General features: G+C 36.7%; 1 protein-coding gene across 4 annotated transcripts; it reads left to right on the top strand.

Annotated features, from left to right (window-relative positions):
* Positions 1-741: 741 nt before the first annotated feature.
* On the top strand, positions 742-11,801 carry LOC114298748 (ubiquitin carboxyl-terminal hydrolase 2). 4 transcript variants are annotated; one of them, XM_082875224.1, is made up of 3 exons: positions 742-1,010; positions 1,501-4,478; positions 11,348-11,801. In XM_082875224.1, the coding sequence occupies exons 2-3, from the start codon at positions 1,507-1,509 to the stop codon at positions 11,583-11,585; spliced, it is 3,210 nt and encodes a 1,069-aa protein (XP_082731350.1). In that variant the 5' UTR covers positions 742-1,010; positions 1,501-1,506; the 3' UTR covers positions 11,586-11,801. The 4 variants fall into 4 exon arrangements, with proteins under 4 accessions (XP_082731350.1, XP_082731351.1, XP_082731353.1 ...); XM_082875225.1 differs by lacking the exon at positions 11,348-11,801 and adding an exon at positions 10,974-11,341; XM_082875227.1 differs by lacking the exon at positions 11,348-11,801 and adding an exon at positions 9,676-9,838.
* Positions 11,802-17,297: the final 5,496 nt, after the last annotated feature.

Raw genomic sequence — 17,297 nt, 5'->3', positions numbered from 1 at the left:
TTTAGTGATTTATTTTCATTTTTTAGTAATTTTGTTTTAAGCATTGGATACATATAATCTTGATATATTTAAAAAATAAAACTAAATTATTTAAAAAATAAAAAAAAATCAGTAAAATAAATAAAAACCTGTCTAAAATTAAATTTTTAAATTTTTTTATTAAAAAAATAATGATATAAGAGCATCTCCAACGGTTACTCAGATTTTTCACCAAATTTGAGTAAAAAATGACTGATTTTACCAATTTGATACCACTCGCTCCAACGGTGCATTTCATCAAATTTGTGCCAGGGACAACCGGTTGGTCGACCGGCCGGTCGACCGGTCGGTCGACCGGTTAAGCGAAAATTTTTTTTTTTTTTTTTTTTGATTTTTTTTTTTTTTTTTTGAACTTTTTGAACCTTTTAGTGGTCGACCGGCTGGTCGACCGGTTAGGCAAAAAATTTTTTTTTTTTTTTTTTTTTACTGTTTGAACCTTTTTTTCGAACCGTTTGAACCTTTAGGCGGTCAACCGGCCGGGCAACCGGCTGGTTGACCGGTTGGTCTCTCCCAACGGTTAGGAACAGTAATTTGGTAAAATGCTTTGCCTGTTTTCATTTTGGTACAAGATTTGCTGAATTGTGGATTTGATATCGATTTGGTGAAACGGTTGGAGCTCAAAAAAGTGACTTTTTCATCAAATTTTAAATTTGATATCACGTTTGCTGAAGCGTTGGAGATGGTCTAAGGAAAACAGGCACTTCTTTTTCATTCTCTCTCTTGTGATTGAGAGGAGGGCGACTAGTAGAGGACTAGACGGTGTGCCAAACGCCGTAAAAAGCGCACACAACTCACCACTCTCTCTCTCTCTCTCTCTCTCTAACACACACACCCCTCAATACCTTCGGTCCTCTTCTTCAATCCTGACAATCTTCGAACATCAGTTTTCTCTCTCACTCTCTCTTCTCTAACCCGAATCCATTGGAAGATTATTCGACCAATCTCAGTTTTTTCTTCCCCCAGATTTTCAGGTGAATCTTTTCTTCTTTGTATTTTGATTTATTGTTGAATATATATATATATATATATTTATTTATACTTTTCTTCGTAAGTTCGACTGCTCAGAAGTTGTTTGAAACAATGCCTCTCAGTCCACAACACCATCTGGGTATCTCCCAGATACACAAATCTGAGATGGGTTTTTCTACTTGCTCAATATCTTTGTATGTACAGCTCAAATTAACGGTTTGGATTTGATTCTTAGCTGTGACTGTGCTTTTTAGTAGTTATTCATTCTGTTTTAATATGTGGGTTTGGATTGCCTATTGGGGTTATATGAATGGTTTGGTTTTCTAATGATTGATTTAGTTTTATTTATTTATTAATTAATTGGTGAGTATTTTAATGTTTATGGTTTTTATTGGATCGGTTTGGAATGGTGTTTTCTCTGTTCATTTAAATATTTTCTTAATGGATTTAGTTTCAAGTTTTGGTGTTTATGGTTTTCCTGGATTGCTTTAGGAATTAATGGGGAAGAAAGGTAAGAAGAAGGCCCGAAGTGGTCATAAGGAGAGGCGGGTTTCTACAGCTTCTCAGAGAAGTGTTGGCGAGGAAAGTATTCCAACCACTGAGGCTGTTAATGATGGACTTTCAGTTGTAAAAGAGAGGAAAGTGTGTGCCCATCTTGATAAGGGTATTGATTTGGTTAAAGTTTCTTCAAGAATAGGGTCTATAGAAGGTGTTAGGTGTGAAGATTGTAGGGAAGGTGTGGTTGGTAGGCGGGCAGGTAAGGGAAGGGGCAAGCATGGGAAGAAGAAAGGGGGAGGTTCTGTGGATACTAAATCTGAGAATAAAGCAATTTGGGTTTGTTTGGAATGTGGCCATTTTTCCTGTGGAGGTATTGGATTACCAACAACCTCTCAAAGCCATGCAGTTTGGCATGCTAGGCAAAACCGTCATCCATTGGCTATTCAATTTGAAAATCTTCAACTATGCTGGTGCTTCCCGTGCAATATGCTTATTCCAATTGAAAAATTGGAGGAAAATGGTGAACATAAAGATTTGTTGTCAGATATTGTAAAACTCATAAAGGGACGGTCATCGCAAAGGGCCTCAGCGGATGTTGAGGATGTTCGGTTTGGGAGTGACAGTGTCACAAGTGAGCTAAAATCAGAAAACACCGCTCAAACTAATTTTGATGGAAAAAGTGGTTATGTTGTAAGAGGCTTGGTTAATCTAGGGAATACTTGTTTCTTTAATTCAATCATGCAGAATCTCCTAGCAATTGATAAATTGCGGGAACACTTCTTGGACCTGGATGAGTCTGTTGGGCCTCTTACTGTTTCTTTGAAGAAGGTTTTTGCTGAAACTAGTCAAGAGGCTGGCTTGAGAAATGTGATAAATCCAAGATCCTTGTTTGGGTGTATTTGTTCCAAGGTTCCCCAATTTAGGGGATATCAACAGCATGACAGCCATGAATTGCTTCGTTGTTTACTGGATGGGTTGTGTACCGAAGAGTTGAGTGCAAGAAAACAAAATACCTGGGAAAATGGAATTTCCAAAAATTTGGGTCCTACTTTTGTAGATACCATCTTTGGGGGCCAATTATCTAGTACTGTTTCGTGTTTGGAATGTGGGCACTCTTCAACAGTTTTTGAGCCTTTTCTAGATCTCTCACTGCCTGTTCCAACCAAGAAACCGCTGTCTAAAAGGGCCCAATCTGTTTCTCGAGCCAAGAAACCCAAACTGCCTCCAAAAAGAAGTGCACGGATTCGTCCTAAAGTTAATAATAAGGGTGCAGATTTTGTAGAATCTGAAAGTGTTCCAATCCTGACAGCTGGTGGTGCATCTTCTTGTCTTGTAGGATCTAGTCTGCCTCTTTCAGATGAAGCAGGAGATGCTTTGGCCGATCCTACACTGCCAGAATCCATTGGCCTGAGTACAGTGGCAGAAAAGGGGAGTTCGGTTTTATTAAATCCCTTAACTACAGAAGAGTTTGAAAAGAAGCCATTCCTCAAAAATGTTACAAATAAAGAAGAAGATTCATTAGACAATTTAACATGGTTGGATTTCCTGGAACCAGATCCCGTGACAGATGGCCATGATACAGCTTCAAAAGCTAATGACACTGCAGTAATTCATGATTCAGGAAAAAAAGTTGCTGTCCAAAATGATGCCTCATTGCAGGATGGAATAGAATCAAGCAAGAAAGTCCATTCCCTTTGTATGGTAGAAACATCTGGTTCATCGAGCAATTGGGATTACTCTGAACCAGCTATGTTATTGGATGAACATGATATGGCTTCAAAAGTTAACAACGCGTCGGAAACTCAAGATTATAGAGGCAAGGATGCTGTTGAGAATGATGTCTTTTTGCAGAATATATCAGGACCTAGTGCTCAGGTTTGCACTCTTTATATGGAACCAAATCTGGAAGTTAATTCTGCGGGGAATTCTTTTGAGAATGAGCTTCCATTACAGGTTCATGGTTCTGAAATTCTGTTGCTTCCTTATAAAAATGAAACTTCAACTAGTGTTGAGATTTTGGGAGGAGAAGGTGAGGCATCCTTGTCAGCTGTTGGTTGTGAACCAGATGTATTGGACTTTGATGGTTTTGGAGACTTATTTAACGAACCAGACATTGCTGCAGGTCCCAATGCAGAACCCTTGTCAAGTAATAATAATTATCAGGCAGATGAAATTGCAGAAACTGCTTCATTAGTGGGAAATATCAGTGAGACTGATCCAGATGAAGTTGATGATAGTGATTCTCCAGTGTCCATAGAGAGTTGTTTGGCTTATTTCATAAAGCCAGAGCTTCTCTCCAATGAACATGCATGGCATTGTGAAAATTGTTCAAAAGTTATGCAAGAACAAAGGATGCAATCAAGGAAGAAAAAGCAGAAAGCTCCACCCAAGATTCAGATAAGTGGGTTGGAGGATAGAATTCAAAGTAATCCATCAAGTTCAACAAATGATTGCCCTTGCCCTGGTGAAGTTAGAAGTCTAAGTAATGGAGATATTAGAAAAGATGTACCTAGTACTTCTGATGAAAGATTGGTATCAGATAATGGGAAAATCGATGTTAACAAGTCAGAAGAAGGAAATGATGAGATAAATGATGCAGTTGCAGAGCTATCACAGTCTTCAAGTTCTTATAAAACTTGTAGTCAAGCAACTATCAGTGGTGAAGGCAGTGATTCTTGCAGTGTTAATGAGCCTAGTAAAGCTGGATGTGATGCTGATGAGCTTCAGCAAAGGAAGTTGCAGTTGTTACCTGAAGGATCTGACTCAGAAGGAAGTGACAATGAGGAGATGAATTCATACAGTGTGAAGGTGAAGAGGGATGCAACTAAAAGGATCCTCATTAATAAGGCACCAACTATTTTGACGATTCATCTGAAGAGGTTCAGCCAAGATGCTCGTGGTCGCTTAAGTAAATTGAATGGTCATGTGAATTTCAGAGAGACAATTGATCTTGGACCATACATGGGTATCAGGTGTGCTTCTAACCCTTACTTGGACTAATTGCTACCTATTAATGCCGCAACTGCATTGGTCACTTATCGTTATTATTTTTCTTCTTGTTCCATCTCTTCTAATTAATCGGCAAACCATTTTTCTCCTTGATGTTTTTTATTTTTGACTTCCTTTTGGTCTTAAACAAAATTGGTGTTTGTTATGCATAGAAAATTATCTTTTCTTTTCTTTTTCATTCTTGTTGATGCATCCCATCAGTTTCTTTTTTTCAGGCATCATGCTGACTTACTGGCTTTCTATGACCCCATTTACTAAAAAAAACACAAACCCCCAGTGTCTCATATTTGATGGCTATAACTTTCATTTTTCTTGATAACAATGAAGGTAGGGGCATAAATTTGCACAGAATGTTTGCACCAATTTAATGTCTAGTCAAGAGGGAGAATTTCATGATGTGAATATGCCAGAAAATGGGATGTTCAAGAGGTTGAGAAAACCTGTTGTGGGTCTAACAAGATAATATACTCTCTCCATTAGGGTGCTAATATATTCTCTCCATATTAGAAAGTTACATGTCTGTGAGTGGGGCATGTGGAGAAGATTAGGGACAACTTAGAAATTTTACGTGGCTTATTTAGGACGCATGAATTTGAGTTTTGCTTTTTCTGTTTTGGCATATGCTTTTGGAATCATTATTTATGTTATAATAGCTTTTAGTTGAGGTAATTTATAGTTTTCTGGGCATGGGCAGTAGAATATGGGTTTATGTGTGTTATGCCAGGCCAAATTCTATTATTGGGTCACCATGTGTAGTTTTTATGAGGTTTAGAATGGTCATAGTAGTCAAAGAATCAAATCTACTTGTTACTGGGGCTAAGTCCTAGCAGAATCAGAAGTTTTGTAGCCTCCATTTTATTTATTTATTATTATTATTATTCAGGGGAATTGTAATGTAGGAATTTGAGTTGGGTTGGTGGGGTTTTGCTTTATCATTCTGAGGGCAAGCCGCGAAGCACTCTTCTTCTTCTTCTCTTCTTTTTTCTTTTTGTTCACATAGACACAATATTACTATTCTTGCTCTACTTTTCTCAGCCACCAAACAGCCCATAATTTTTGTTGCCAGAGCCAGTGTAATTTGAAGGAAGAGGTGCACTGATGCTGCTAGGTCTCAAGGGTCTAGGCGTGGACTTCATTGAAGTGAGACACATGTTATGGACTATGAAGCACGGATACTTCAAAAAGGGTGACGTATCCGTATCGGATACCGATACTCCTCGGATACTCGCGGATACGTATCGGATACTTTTTAAAAGTATCAGATACTTCTTAATTAATTTTTTATTAATTTTGAAGTATCGGATACTTAATTTTGAAGTATCGGATACTCGAAGTTATATATTACTTATAATATTTTGTTTAGTTCTTTGATAAGAGGAATATAGTGAGAGTTAAAGTAATAGAATTTGTCAAATTGATGTATCCTTGTTGTCTCTCTCGCTTTTTCACTCTCTCACGTTTCTTCTCTCTGCTCTCATTCTTTTTTTGGTGTTGGCATGTAAGGATGATGTTTAATTTGCATTTGCATTTGCTTTTGCTTTTACTTTTAGTTTTGGATGTTTTATGAATATTTGAGCACTTTTAGGTTAATAGGAATCCCTCTCCTTATTTATTAATTTACTTTAAGTTTTATTTTCATGCATATTACATTATTAAAATTATATAAAAAAAAAAATTATGAATGTATCCCCGCTATACCCGTATCGTACTTTTTCAAATTTTGACATATCGCCATATCCACATCCCCATATCACCATATTCGTATAAGTGCTTCCTAGGCTATCATTGATGACTTAAAAAAGTATATTTGCAGAAATTTTATTTAAGAATGGTTTTTTGGCTTTAGCTAAGGTCTTGTGATATTCAATGATGAAGGGGAACAAATTGAAGCTATTGACCTTGAAGATTCTTAGTTTTATAGGAATCTTTCTTCTTTATCAAGTTGTCTTTTGCTTTAGGTTTTATTTTTATGCATACTGCATTACTAAAAATTGTTAAAATAATATTTTTTACGAACGTATCCCCGCCGTACCCGTATCCTAGTTTTTCAAATTTTGTCGTATCGCCGTATCCGTATCGTATCGTATCCGTATCCCGTATCCGTATCCGTGCTTCCTAAGTTATGGATATTGGCCTTGTTTGGTGCAACTCATAGCATTTTTTATTTTGGGAATCTCTACCAGAGTGTTTGGTACAACTTCTACTTATAACTTATATGAGACATAAATAACTATGCTTGAGGTCGAAGAAGGGGTATGGGGTTTTAGTTTGGAGGGGTTGGGTTTTGGAGGTAGTGGGGCATTGTGTTACATGGAGTGATGATGGTTGTTAATCGAAGTTTTTTGGAGTTAGGGAAGGAGTATGTTCTAATTATGGAGAGCACATGGTAGCGGGTGATGGTGTTTGGTGGGGTGTGTGGGTGTTGGATGGGGAGTGGATTAACAAGGATTTAGGAGTGGAGATGGGAAGGTAGATTTGGGAGATGTTGTGGAAGCAATGGGGTCAGATTTATGAGGTATGGGAGTTTAGTGCTCGACAAGCTCCCATCAGGAAGATTGGGCAATTGCATGGACGTATGTTTTGCAGGAGGTGGAGGGGAGTCGGGGGTTCGAAATGGGGCCTACTATGGGGAGGGAGGGGATTGGGGGGTGTGGCATATGGGATGGTTGAGCTTCAAGGGGATTACTTCAATTTGAAATTTCATTCAAAATTAATGCCAAAGGAATTTTATTTCTCAAGAATGTTGATAAGAACACTGGTAAATTAGAAAAGATGAGGTAAAAACACAGACTTTCTTTTTGCATGAGATGGGGGGGAGTCGGGGGTTTGATATGGGGACTGATCTAGGGGTCGGTTGAGCTTTAAGGGGATTACTTCAATTTGAAATTTCATTCGAAATTTAATGCCAAATACATTTTATTTCTCGAGAGAATTAACAAGAAACTGGTAAATTAGAAAAGTTTACCCTCACTAATGATAAGGGTGGTTTGTTGAGCCAAAAATAGCCTAAACAAGTGGCTGGGAATGTGAATAAGTTGATTGGTAAAGACAAAAAGATGGGCAAGTGATGATTGTACTACAAAGAAAATAAGAGGAAAAACATCCTCTAGGAAGAAAGGGGAACTTAAAAGTAGGGGTGTAAAAAAACACGATCAAACTGACTCAACCTGCTGATCTTGGTCAGGTCTCTAGTTGCATACAGTGTTTTGTATAGATGTAGGCTTATAGCTTGATTCTTTACTCATTCCACACTAGGAATCAATGGACATTGGGGGTGTTTGGTGGGGCTTTTTTGAGCTAACTTATGGCTTCTGGCTTTTAAAAAGTTATTTTGGACTGTTTGGTTAAACTTATTTCAGACAGATTCTGATTCTAACAACTTATTTTAAGTCAAAAAAGCTGATTCTGAGAAGCTGTTCACCCCTTACTTCTGATTATCAGTTTCTGCTATAGACATGTTAATTTACGGTTATACTCTTAGATTTTTTTATTTTTTTATTTTTTTAAAAATAGAAAAAGACCCAAATGGACTATAAAATATTATTATTATTTTTTATGAGAAATGTAGACAAATAGTAAATGATAAAAAATAAAAGTTAATTGAAAAAGTTACTTCACAGCTTATTTAACAAATACTACTCAGCAACTTAAATCTATAATCCAACAGTTATACCAAACAGATTAACAGTTTCTGATTAAAGTCATAATCTATATTCTGTTAAGCTATAATCTATAATCTGTTTTAACAGCTACACCAAATAGGACCATTGTTTATTTGCTCCTTTACCTTTCTATTTCCTAATGATATTTGCTGAGCAAGAAAGTAATGTAAATTATTGTTATTTTTTTCCTCATAGAAGTGAATACATAACTATAGTTGCATAATTCATTAAAAAAATTTACACACCAATCAGTGTGATTATTCCAAGTCAAATGTTTTTTTCTAGGTGCTTGGACGGAGTACCAGTGTAGGATGCTAATAAAAAAAATCATATTGTGATATACTAAGTAAAAGTGTATCTCAAAGGCTCAACGGTCTACTTGTCTCATGCATTGGATCGGTTGGAAAAAAAGTGCAAGTTCTAAATATGCCACACTATGTTTTGTATGTTGATTTCTAGTTAAGAATAAGGCGGGGTACTGGTTCAATTTTTGAAACACAGCTTATCAACATGAGGTTATGGGTTCAAACCTGAGGGCATTCACTTTGTGCCAATAATGCTAAAGGTTAGGTGTGTACCCAATCTACTCCTCCCAAATCCACATCCAATGGGGACTAAACTGAGTATATTTTCTTCGATTTTTTGTTAAGCCTTTTTGATTTCTGTTCTGGTGAAAATTCCACTCATAGACTTCTTGTATATGCATAATAGTAGTAGCAAATTGTATCACATTTTATTCTGAGCTAGTTTACTACTATATGATTCGTAGCAATTATACAACATGTACATATAATAATAGTGTTATATACAATTATATAAGAAGTATCTATTGAAAAGTATCCGATACATATCCTATACCTTTGTCTGAGTGTTTGGTGTCCGACATGGGCATTTGATTTATTTTGAAGAGTCGTCTAACATGCAGTATGAATGACAATTTTTGTGTTGGCTGATTTCTAATTAAGCCTTTACTCTTTTTCTATTTGGGTGAATATTTATTCTTTGCTACTAGCCTGACACATGCATAATGATAGTTGCAAATGGTACTGCATTTCATTGAGTTTGTATTTAGCCATAATCTCCCATACTTGAATACATTCTACCATAATCTCTTTTCTTTTAGCTAGTCCAACACTCGTTCAATTTCAAAAATTTAGACATTATGGTATCTCATCAACATAGTAAATTATAGATACCAATATTGTTCTGTGTGAGTGTGGAATAAACATCTTCTGATACGTGCTGTATTGCTTGCATCCAAAAAATATTAAGATCCTGTTATCCCAAGGAAACTAAAAGAAAAAAATTAACAGTTAAGTCCTCTGATATATTTGAAACAATTTTTTTGATACGATTATTTAATTTTCTGCTTCTGATTTTGAAATGATTGATGCAGTCATTGATTTTATTGTCTTTGATTGTTACCAACTGTAAGAAAGGGGGGTTTATTGTTATGGAGACAAATTGTTATAACATTTTTATTCTTTTTGGTAAGTAGGTAGAATTGTACACAAGAAGGTGCCAAGGGGGATAACATGTGTTGCACCTTCTACACCAACACAGAAAAGGTTCACGATGACTGGAGCAAATTGATGGTCAGAAGTGGTGGTCCTGTTGCTTTGAAGCACAATCCATTTAAATGACTCTGATTTTCTCCTTGAGTTAGGCCATGCTTGTTAATTTTATTTATATTTTGTATTTCACCTTTTCCTTTCTCTATATAGATTGTTCTTATCCTTATTACCTTATAAAACCACAGACAACAAATGGGAAGCCAGTAGGCTTAATGCTTCTTCAGCATCTAAATTCTTGCCTTAAAGCAGTATATTTAAGCATCCAATTATTTAGGCATAAGAATTTTGTTTCTGATGCCATACTTTTGGGGGGGTTGAAGGAGTTATAAGCTACCAGATATGAACATTGTGTCCTGTGGTTTAACAAGAGGCGAAGGCAGAAAGACGCAATTATTTTTTGTCTGTGATATTTATTTTGATAGCAATTTATTGCCTAAAGATTAGGTTTGAGGATCTTCTGTCAAATTAATTCATTGTGTCCACCACTTATTTTGTTTTCATGTTAGTTCTTGAAGTTGTAACCTGACCTGCTGTAGAGAAAAGAAGGGCAGGAAAAGTGACTATTTTCCTACTTTGTATTTGGGACACCCTGTAGTGTCTTCGTTTAAAGCTAAAGCTGTGTGGGATGGGGTGGCATAGAGATTGGAGGGAAAATTTCTACATTGAAGAGTTAATATTTAGCTAGAGGCAGTAGAATGACCTTGATTAAGGAGTTATTTCATTTATTTTTTGGTTTGAAGGGAAGAGTTTTAAGTACTACTTGGTGTGATTGGGATAGAGTGTTTGCTCATCCAGAGGGGAGGCTTAGGGGGCTTCAAATGTTGTAAATGTTCAACAAAGCTTTGTTTGGATAAGTGACTTTGAGGGTTGGTTCAGAGAATGAGAGGTGGTGGAGAAAGGGGTGAGATTGGGGCAACTGATCCACATGAAGAGTTGTTGGGCCTTTTGGGGTGGGTTGTGGAAAGAGATTATGAAGGTGACGAATGAATTCGCTAAAAGAATCTTTTTAAAGATGTGTAATGGGGGGGAGTGTGAGGCTTTGACTTGATTTGTGGTGTGTCGGAGCTGCTGTTAAATTTATTTCATTTGGCTATTTACACCAATTGTCAATAGTGAATTATTTGTAAGTTGTTTATTGACGAGTATATGGTATGAAATTCCCAATTATGTACCCAGTTTTTTTTATTTTATTTTTTATTTCTTTATTTTTTTAACTTCCCAGTTTCAGAACAAGAAACTCAAGGAATGAAGGATTGCTGTGGATTGAACACCAATGGAGGATTTTTGTCATCTTAAATACATTGAAGAGTTAATATTTATCTAAAGTGGGGTAGAATGACGTTGATTAGGGCTGCTAGCTCTAACTTATCTATATCTTTGATGTCCATTTTTTAGGCGGGCAATATGTTATGATTTTTGAGATAAAATCTTGATGCCATAGCAATCAATTTGAACAACAGTTTAATCAGTCCATTGTGTTCTATGCAACCTAAACGAACACATAATCGCTCGAGTGTTCTATAAAATTGTATATATATATGTATGTATACTTTCTGAGCAATAATTCTAACTGATCTTCATAACAATAAACTGCAGGTGCACGAAGAAGATGGATGAGTGCAAATTTCGTCTGCTTGGAGTGGTGGAGCATCTGGGAACGATGAGGGGAGGCCACTATGTTGCATATGTGAGAGGAAAGGGCAATAATAGGAAGGCTGAGAATGAAAATGAAGAAGATGTGTGGTATCATGCTAGCGATGCTTATGTGCGCGAGGCTACTTTGGAAGAAGTTCTACGCTGCGAGGCCTACATTCTATTTTACGAAAAAATGTGAGCAAATCTTTGCCTTCCATTCTTTAACCTTTTCTAATAGAATTCAGGGTTTAAATTCAACACCCTGCATGAGAGAGAGAGAGAGAGAGAGAGAGAGAGAGATGAGTGTACATAATTGCGAAAATTTTGATAAATTTTTTTTTTTGGGTTGATGTGCAATGATTTATAAATGTGCATTTCCAAATCTAAATATGAGAAAATGAGTTCTGTTCGTTCATCTGCGTGGCATCTGTTTTTTGATTTTTAGTTGCCGAGAATATCTTATTGGTGGAAAGTTATATTTCAATGACGGGAATCTTAAACGAAATGGAAATTACATTACAAGTAATGAGATCATTAATAATATAAAGCGATTGGTTTTATTAAGAATTGTGTGGAGAAATGGTAACATTTTAAATATTGTGAGCTCATTCTTCTTTGTACTTTGAAGGGTTAGAATGTGAAATTTTCATGGAAAAGTAGGGATGGTGTCAAATTTCTATTACTATTCAAATTTATGGTTTGGTTATGAATTTTTCATGAAGAAATGGTAAAAATTTAAATATTACAAGTCTAATTAATAGTTTTTAGGAATGTGTCTTTGACGTGGTTATCAAATTCTTAGCTGGGAAATGGGATTCATGGTAAAATAAGTAATTGGGAATTAGTTTTCTCTTATAATCCATTCTAAATATTGAAATTTTAGTGATCTATAAATATATTTTTGTTATCTCTCAAAATTTTTATAATTCAAACTTAGCCATAATGTCTCATCACAAATGTATTGGGTTCGGAGTCATGAAGGAGGCTATGCCTTGAGTTTGAGGTCTGACCCATGAAAAGTGAAAAATTATGTGGTGCTTTTAGAATAACAACAATATTGGAGATTTACATTTTGCATTTATAAATATATTTATAATGATATGATAATGGTAGTGGGTTCAATATCAGTATTTAACTAATTAAAAATTGACACTTGTCTAATAATATCATTATGAGTTGATTGAGGAAAATTTATAAGAGTGTCAAATATTTTTCTTAAGACAAATTCATGTGATGTCTCCAAATATTTTTTATTAATTAAAATTATAAGACCTAATACTTTTTGTTTGAATTTTAAAAAATAATTTAATAAGTGTTAAATGATAAATGGCGTTGAGCCAGCCTGCAAGCTTGTTGGGTAAAGTTTGGACATAAAATTTTTTAAGGAGGTCCAGGTCGTAGGTGGAGAGATACAAAGCTTCATGCTTAAGTCAGGAATATGAGTATATTTAGGATTATTTTGCGATAACTTTTAACCCACTTTCTTCTCTCATAAAAAAGTTAAAAAAAAATTAAAAAGTAACTTTTAACTATCTTTCCAAGACACCCTTTAGAACACAAATATTAGCATTATAAAAAATAAAATAAAAAACAAGATATATTGACATGTTAGATTCTTTTCATATTCATATCTTAATATAAAATAATTTGAGAGATTTATAGAGCGCATCAGATGCATTGTTTTGAAAATCTAAATCGTTTATATTTTAAGACTTGTTGACTAAAATATTTACGTAAAAAATTAAGATGATCGGATATCGGTAACTATATGTTTGAATCAAATTTATATTATAAAAAAATGAATGATTATTTTTAAAATTATATTTTTCATCCATTTTTTAAATCCAAATCACCTCGTTTGGTTTCAATTTCTTGAACTTAATTTTCTGAAGTTGAGTTTTTTGTTTTTAGTAATTTTTTTAATATTTGAAGTAATTTTTTTATCTTTTAAATACACTTAATATAAATACAATTAAAAAGTATAGTATTTAACAAAAAAAATCTTTACAAAATTCACTAAATACCAAAAATATAATAAAATATTTATGAAAATTTAGTACATTTTTATATTATTGTGTATTTATTGATTTGTTTAAGTATTTTTTTTATAAATATTTTACTTTTTAAGTATATTTAAGTTCAGTGCATGTAAAAAAAAAAACTGCTTAAAATATTAAAAAAATTCACTTAAAACAAAAAAACATACGGAAAAATAAAAAATAAATTCAAAATATTAGAACTGTGGTGTAATGGGTTTAAAAATACTCTATTGTCCAAGAACAAAATGTCTTCTCTGCCCTCCTCCCTCCTCTCCTTTCTTATATATTGTTTCTTTTGTGACCTTTCAAGGGCCCACTGCTTCCTCATGGGCTTTGACCCCGTTCATGGACCCTCTATGTAGCCCATGGGATAATTCGTTCAAACGGCCCTTTAAACTTGGTTTTATTCAACTTTGGCCCACTGACTTAATAGAGCCGACTTATCTGTGACCATAGATTCGGCATGTTCTGCCGACTTGCACTGTGTCAGCCCAGGTCGCGGTTCCATTTATTCGACTACTACAATTGCCCCCAGAACATCCGATTAACATTTGTTATTCGGCACGGTCGGTTTAATATTTCGACAAATCTTGGAAGTCGGAAATACGGCGCATGCGTCCTCTAGTATTGATGCGTCAGATCAGTAGCCATTTGGAGTCATCATTGCTTCTCGTCCCTTCGTAATTTGACGCTTATTTAATGCATTTTAAAAATCATACGTATTGAATTTTGGCTCATTCGCATTCTTCATACCGTTCTTCCTCCCTCACGACTCTTGTGTTTCCGACTCTACTTCATATTGCTTCACTTTTCTCCATCGTTCTATCTTGTAAGTCTCTCACTCTCTTTATCTTTTGTTCATATTCCAATCCCTTTGTGCATTGTTATTTATCTTCTATCCTGTTTGGAATGGCGACTCATTTGAAAGCTCTCCTTTCTGAGGAACGAGTCACCGCCTTCCGTCGTCACTTTTCAATTCCTGATGACGTCCACTTGTCCCTTGTGGCAGAAAGTGTGGTTGACATGGAGAGGGCTGATGTAAATACTATAATCTTCTCTCTCCTGTCAATTGCTGAAGGTGGAGTTCGTTTTCCTTTGTATCCCTTAAGACTGTTCTGCGCTATTGGGGTTTCATTCCCTCTTAATCCAATGTGAATTTTTACCGTATAGTCATGGGTTTAGTGGAACTAAACTGCCGCCTAGGGCTTAACCTGGGAATTCCGGCGATTCGGCATTACTATGTCCTGGAGAAGTCAACTGGTCGTCAGGGCTGTTATTTTCTTAGAGCCAAGGACATAGATCACCATTTGGTGACTATGTTCGTTAGCTCCGGAAAAAGAGTCGATGACATCATGGTCGCTGTTTGAGGCAACTGAGAATTTAGCAAGTGAGAAGATTGCCAAGACCCTGTGCCTAGACGAAGGGGCGAGCTAGGTGGCTAAAAACGATCTTTAGTTTAGATGTTATATTCGGCTCCAAAAGATGACTAATCCAGTTTTTTTTTTGCAGGTAACGACTTAAAGAGAGTCCTTCCATCGACAGGCCCAGCCGTTCTTAACCAGTTGAAAATGGCCCTTAGATACAAAGGGCGGGCCAATCTACAAGGACAAGGGCGCGCGACACATATTCTGTTGAGATATGACCCAACCTACGCAACCTTTTCGGCGGCAAATCATATCCCCGTGCCGAGAGAAGAGCATCATCTCACGACACTCATATTCCCCAGCTTTAAGAGCTTAAGGAACATTGGTCTTGAGGGTCTAAGCACCGAAGAGGCTGAACTAGAGGGCCTTTTAGAAGATGAGAGTTCAGACGCAGAAGGCGCTAGACTAGGGATCCGTTCGGAAGAAAAAGAGTTGAATAGAGAAATTGAGTTGGCTTTTGGGCAACTCAACTAAGTGGGCAGCGACCAACCCTCTACTTTAGGCCAAGTGGAGACTACTTCTCCAAAGGACATTTTTTCTGAATTAGGAGATTTTCTTGGAGTCGACTCTGAAGAAATGGGCGGTGAGTTGCTTACCCAATTTTCCAGGAGAAAAAATGCAGAGAAGATAGCGGTACGTAGGAGAGCCAGTGATTGAGGGAATTTAGAAACTTCCATTCCGGCGGTTGTTGTAGCAACTCAAGAATTGATCGTGGCCAACAAAGTCCTCGCTCGTCAGCTAATTGAGACTTTAGGCTCTAACTAAATCGATCAAATGGACGAAAAGCGCCCCACCGAATTTATTGTTGAATCACCAGAAGAATCGGTTGACAAATGGCAAAGGCTAGAGCCATTTTCTCTAGATTCGGCTGAGCCGTTCGTCATCCAGCCAAGGATAAAAAAATTAGCCGGTTCCATCTAGTGAGTCGGCCATTAAAGATGCTGCTGTGGCCCTTAGTATGGCATCGGCACTTTCACTTCCGTCAGATAAGGCCGCGTTCCGTGCAGAGTCGGACGTTGTTTCTATTGCTTTGGCGGCGCAGTCGGCTATATTGGTAAGTGTATTAGGATGAATCTGTTTTGTCGTTTTTATGTTTACTTTTTTGTTTAATGTTACTGTTTTATTTGTTTAGGCGACGGGCAGGATAATGGAGATCAGCCGTCGTCACTACAATGTCGTAGAGAGACTCGGCGTGATTGAAGTCCAACTTCAAGATGAAAGAAACAAGGCTACAGCAGCGATGGCCGATCTCAAGATGACAACGGATAAGGCGGAGGCCGAAGCTAGAAGGGCTGAAGAGGAGTGGGTGAAGGCTGCAGTTGAAGAACAGAAAGCCAGAAGCGCCGAGGAGAGGGTTGCCAACATGGACGGCGAGTTGAAGTTGCCCAAGGCGGAGAATTTGAGATTAATGGCCAAGTTTGAGGAGGCAAAGAAGGCCTGGGAGCAAGCTGAGTCGGATGCAACCAAAACGTTCGATGTTAGTGAACTTGAAGCCAAAAGTTTATATGTCGACGAAGCATTGAAGTTCGAAAATCGAGGCTTCAAGCATGGCTGGCTTAAAGCTTTGGCGGCTGCCAAAGTAACTCTTGATCTGCCGATTCCGTACGAGCAACTGAAGGTCGAACCTCTGGAATCGGACCCAAAGGATTTTGACGATGTTTAACGAGTGTGTTTATTTTTGCTATTTATTTGTAGTTGTTTTGGTGTTAATACATTGTTAGTAATGTTTTTGTATTTAGGGCGGTTTTCATTGATAAAATGATACTTTGCTTGTATTCAGTTTATGAATAAAAAATGTCAGTTCTAAGAAGTGATGTGTGCGTACAAATGAAAGTATAGCAATGGTTTGTGTTTGAAATTATTGTAATGAACTTATTTGTGATGCTTAAAGAAAAAAATGAACTGCGGTAAAAGGTCAAGTGGAGTAGCAGAGTAATTCGACCATTTATGGATGAGCCGAGTATATGAGACATCTGCCCTTGCCCCAATTGAGCATGAAGCTTAAGCCGAGTACAAAACATGGCCTCCATGATCAATTGGAGCAGAAAAACAATTCGGCCATCTATGGTTGAGCCGAGTAGATGAGACATACCCTTGCCTCAATTGAGCATGAAGTTTAAGCCGAGTACAAAACTTGGCCTCCATAATCAGTTGGGGCAGCAGAGTAATTCGACCATCTATGGATGAGTCGAATACACGAGATATTTGGGCTTGTCTCAATTGAGCATGAAGTTTAAGTCGAGTACAAAACATGGCCTCCATGATCAATTAGGGTAGAAGAATAATTCGGCCATCTATAGATGAGTCGAGTAGATGATACATTTACCCTTGCCCCAATTGAGCATGAAGTTTAAGCCGAGAACAAAACATGGCCTCCATGATCTAGTGGGGCAACAGAATAATTCAACCATATAAGATTTAATTTGGCCGATTCACAGTGGCTATAGC

This window comes from Camellia sinensis, chromosome 6, assembly GCF_055761805.1.
Source record: "Camellia sinensis isolate YWXY chromosome 6, ASM5576180v1, whole genome shotgun sequence".
Classification (NCBI taxonomy): Eukaryota; Viridiplantae; Streptophyta; class Magnoliopsida; order Ericales; family Theaceae; genus Camellia; species Camellia sinensis.
The sequence above is the reverse complement of the archived record's forward strand: the minus strand, read 5'-3'. Positions and strand labels throughout refer to the sequence as shown.

Coding starts and splice junctions, on each gene's coding strand:
- LOC114298748 (XM_082875224.1), top strand. CDS start 1,507: ATGGGGAAGAAAGGTAAGAAGAAGGCCCGAAGTGGTCATAAGGAGAGG. Junction 4,479..11,347: donor GGACCATACATGGGTATCAG/GTGTGCTTCTAA, acceptor AATAAACTGCAG/GTGCACGAAGAAGATGGATG.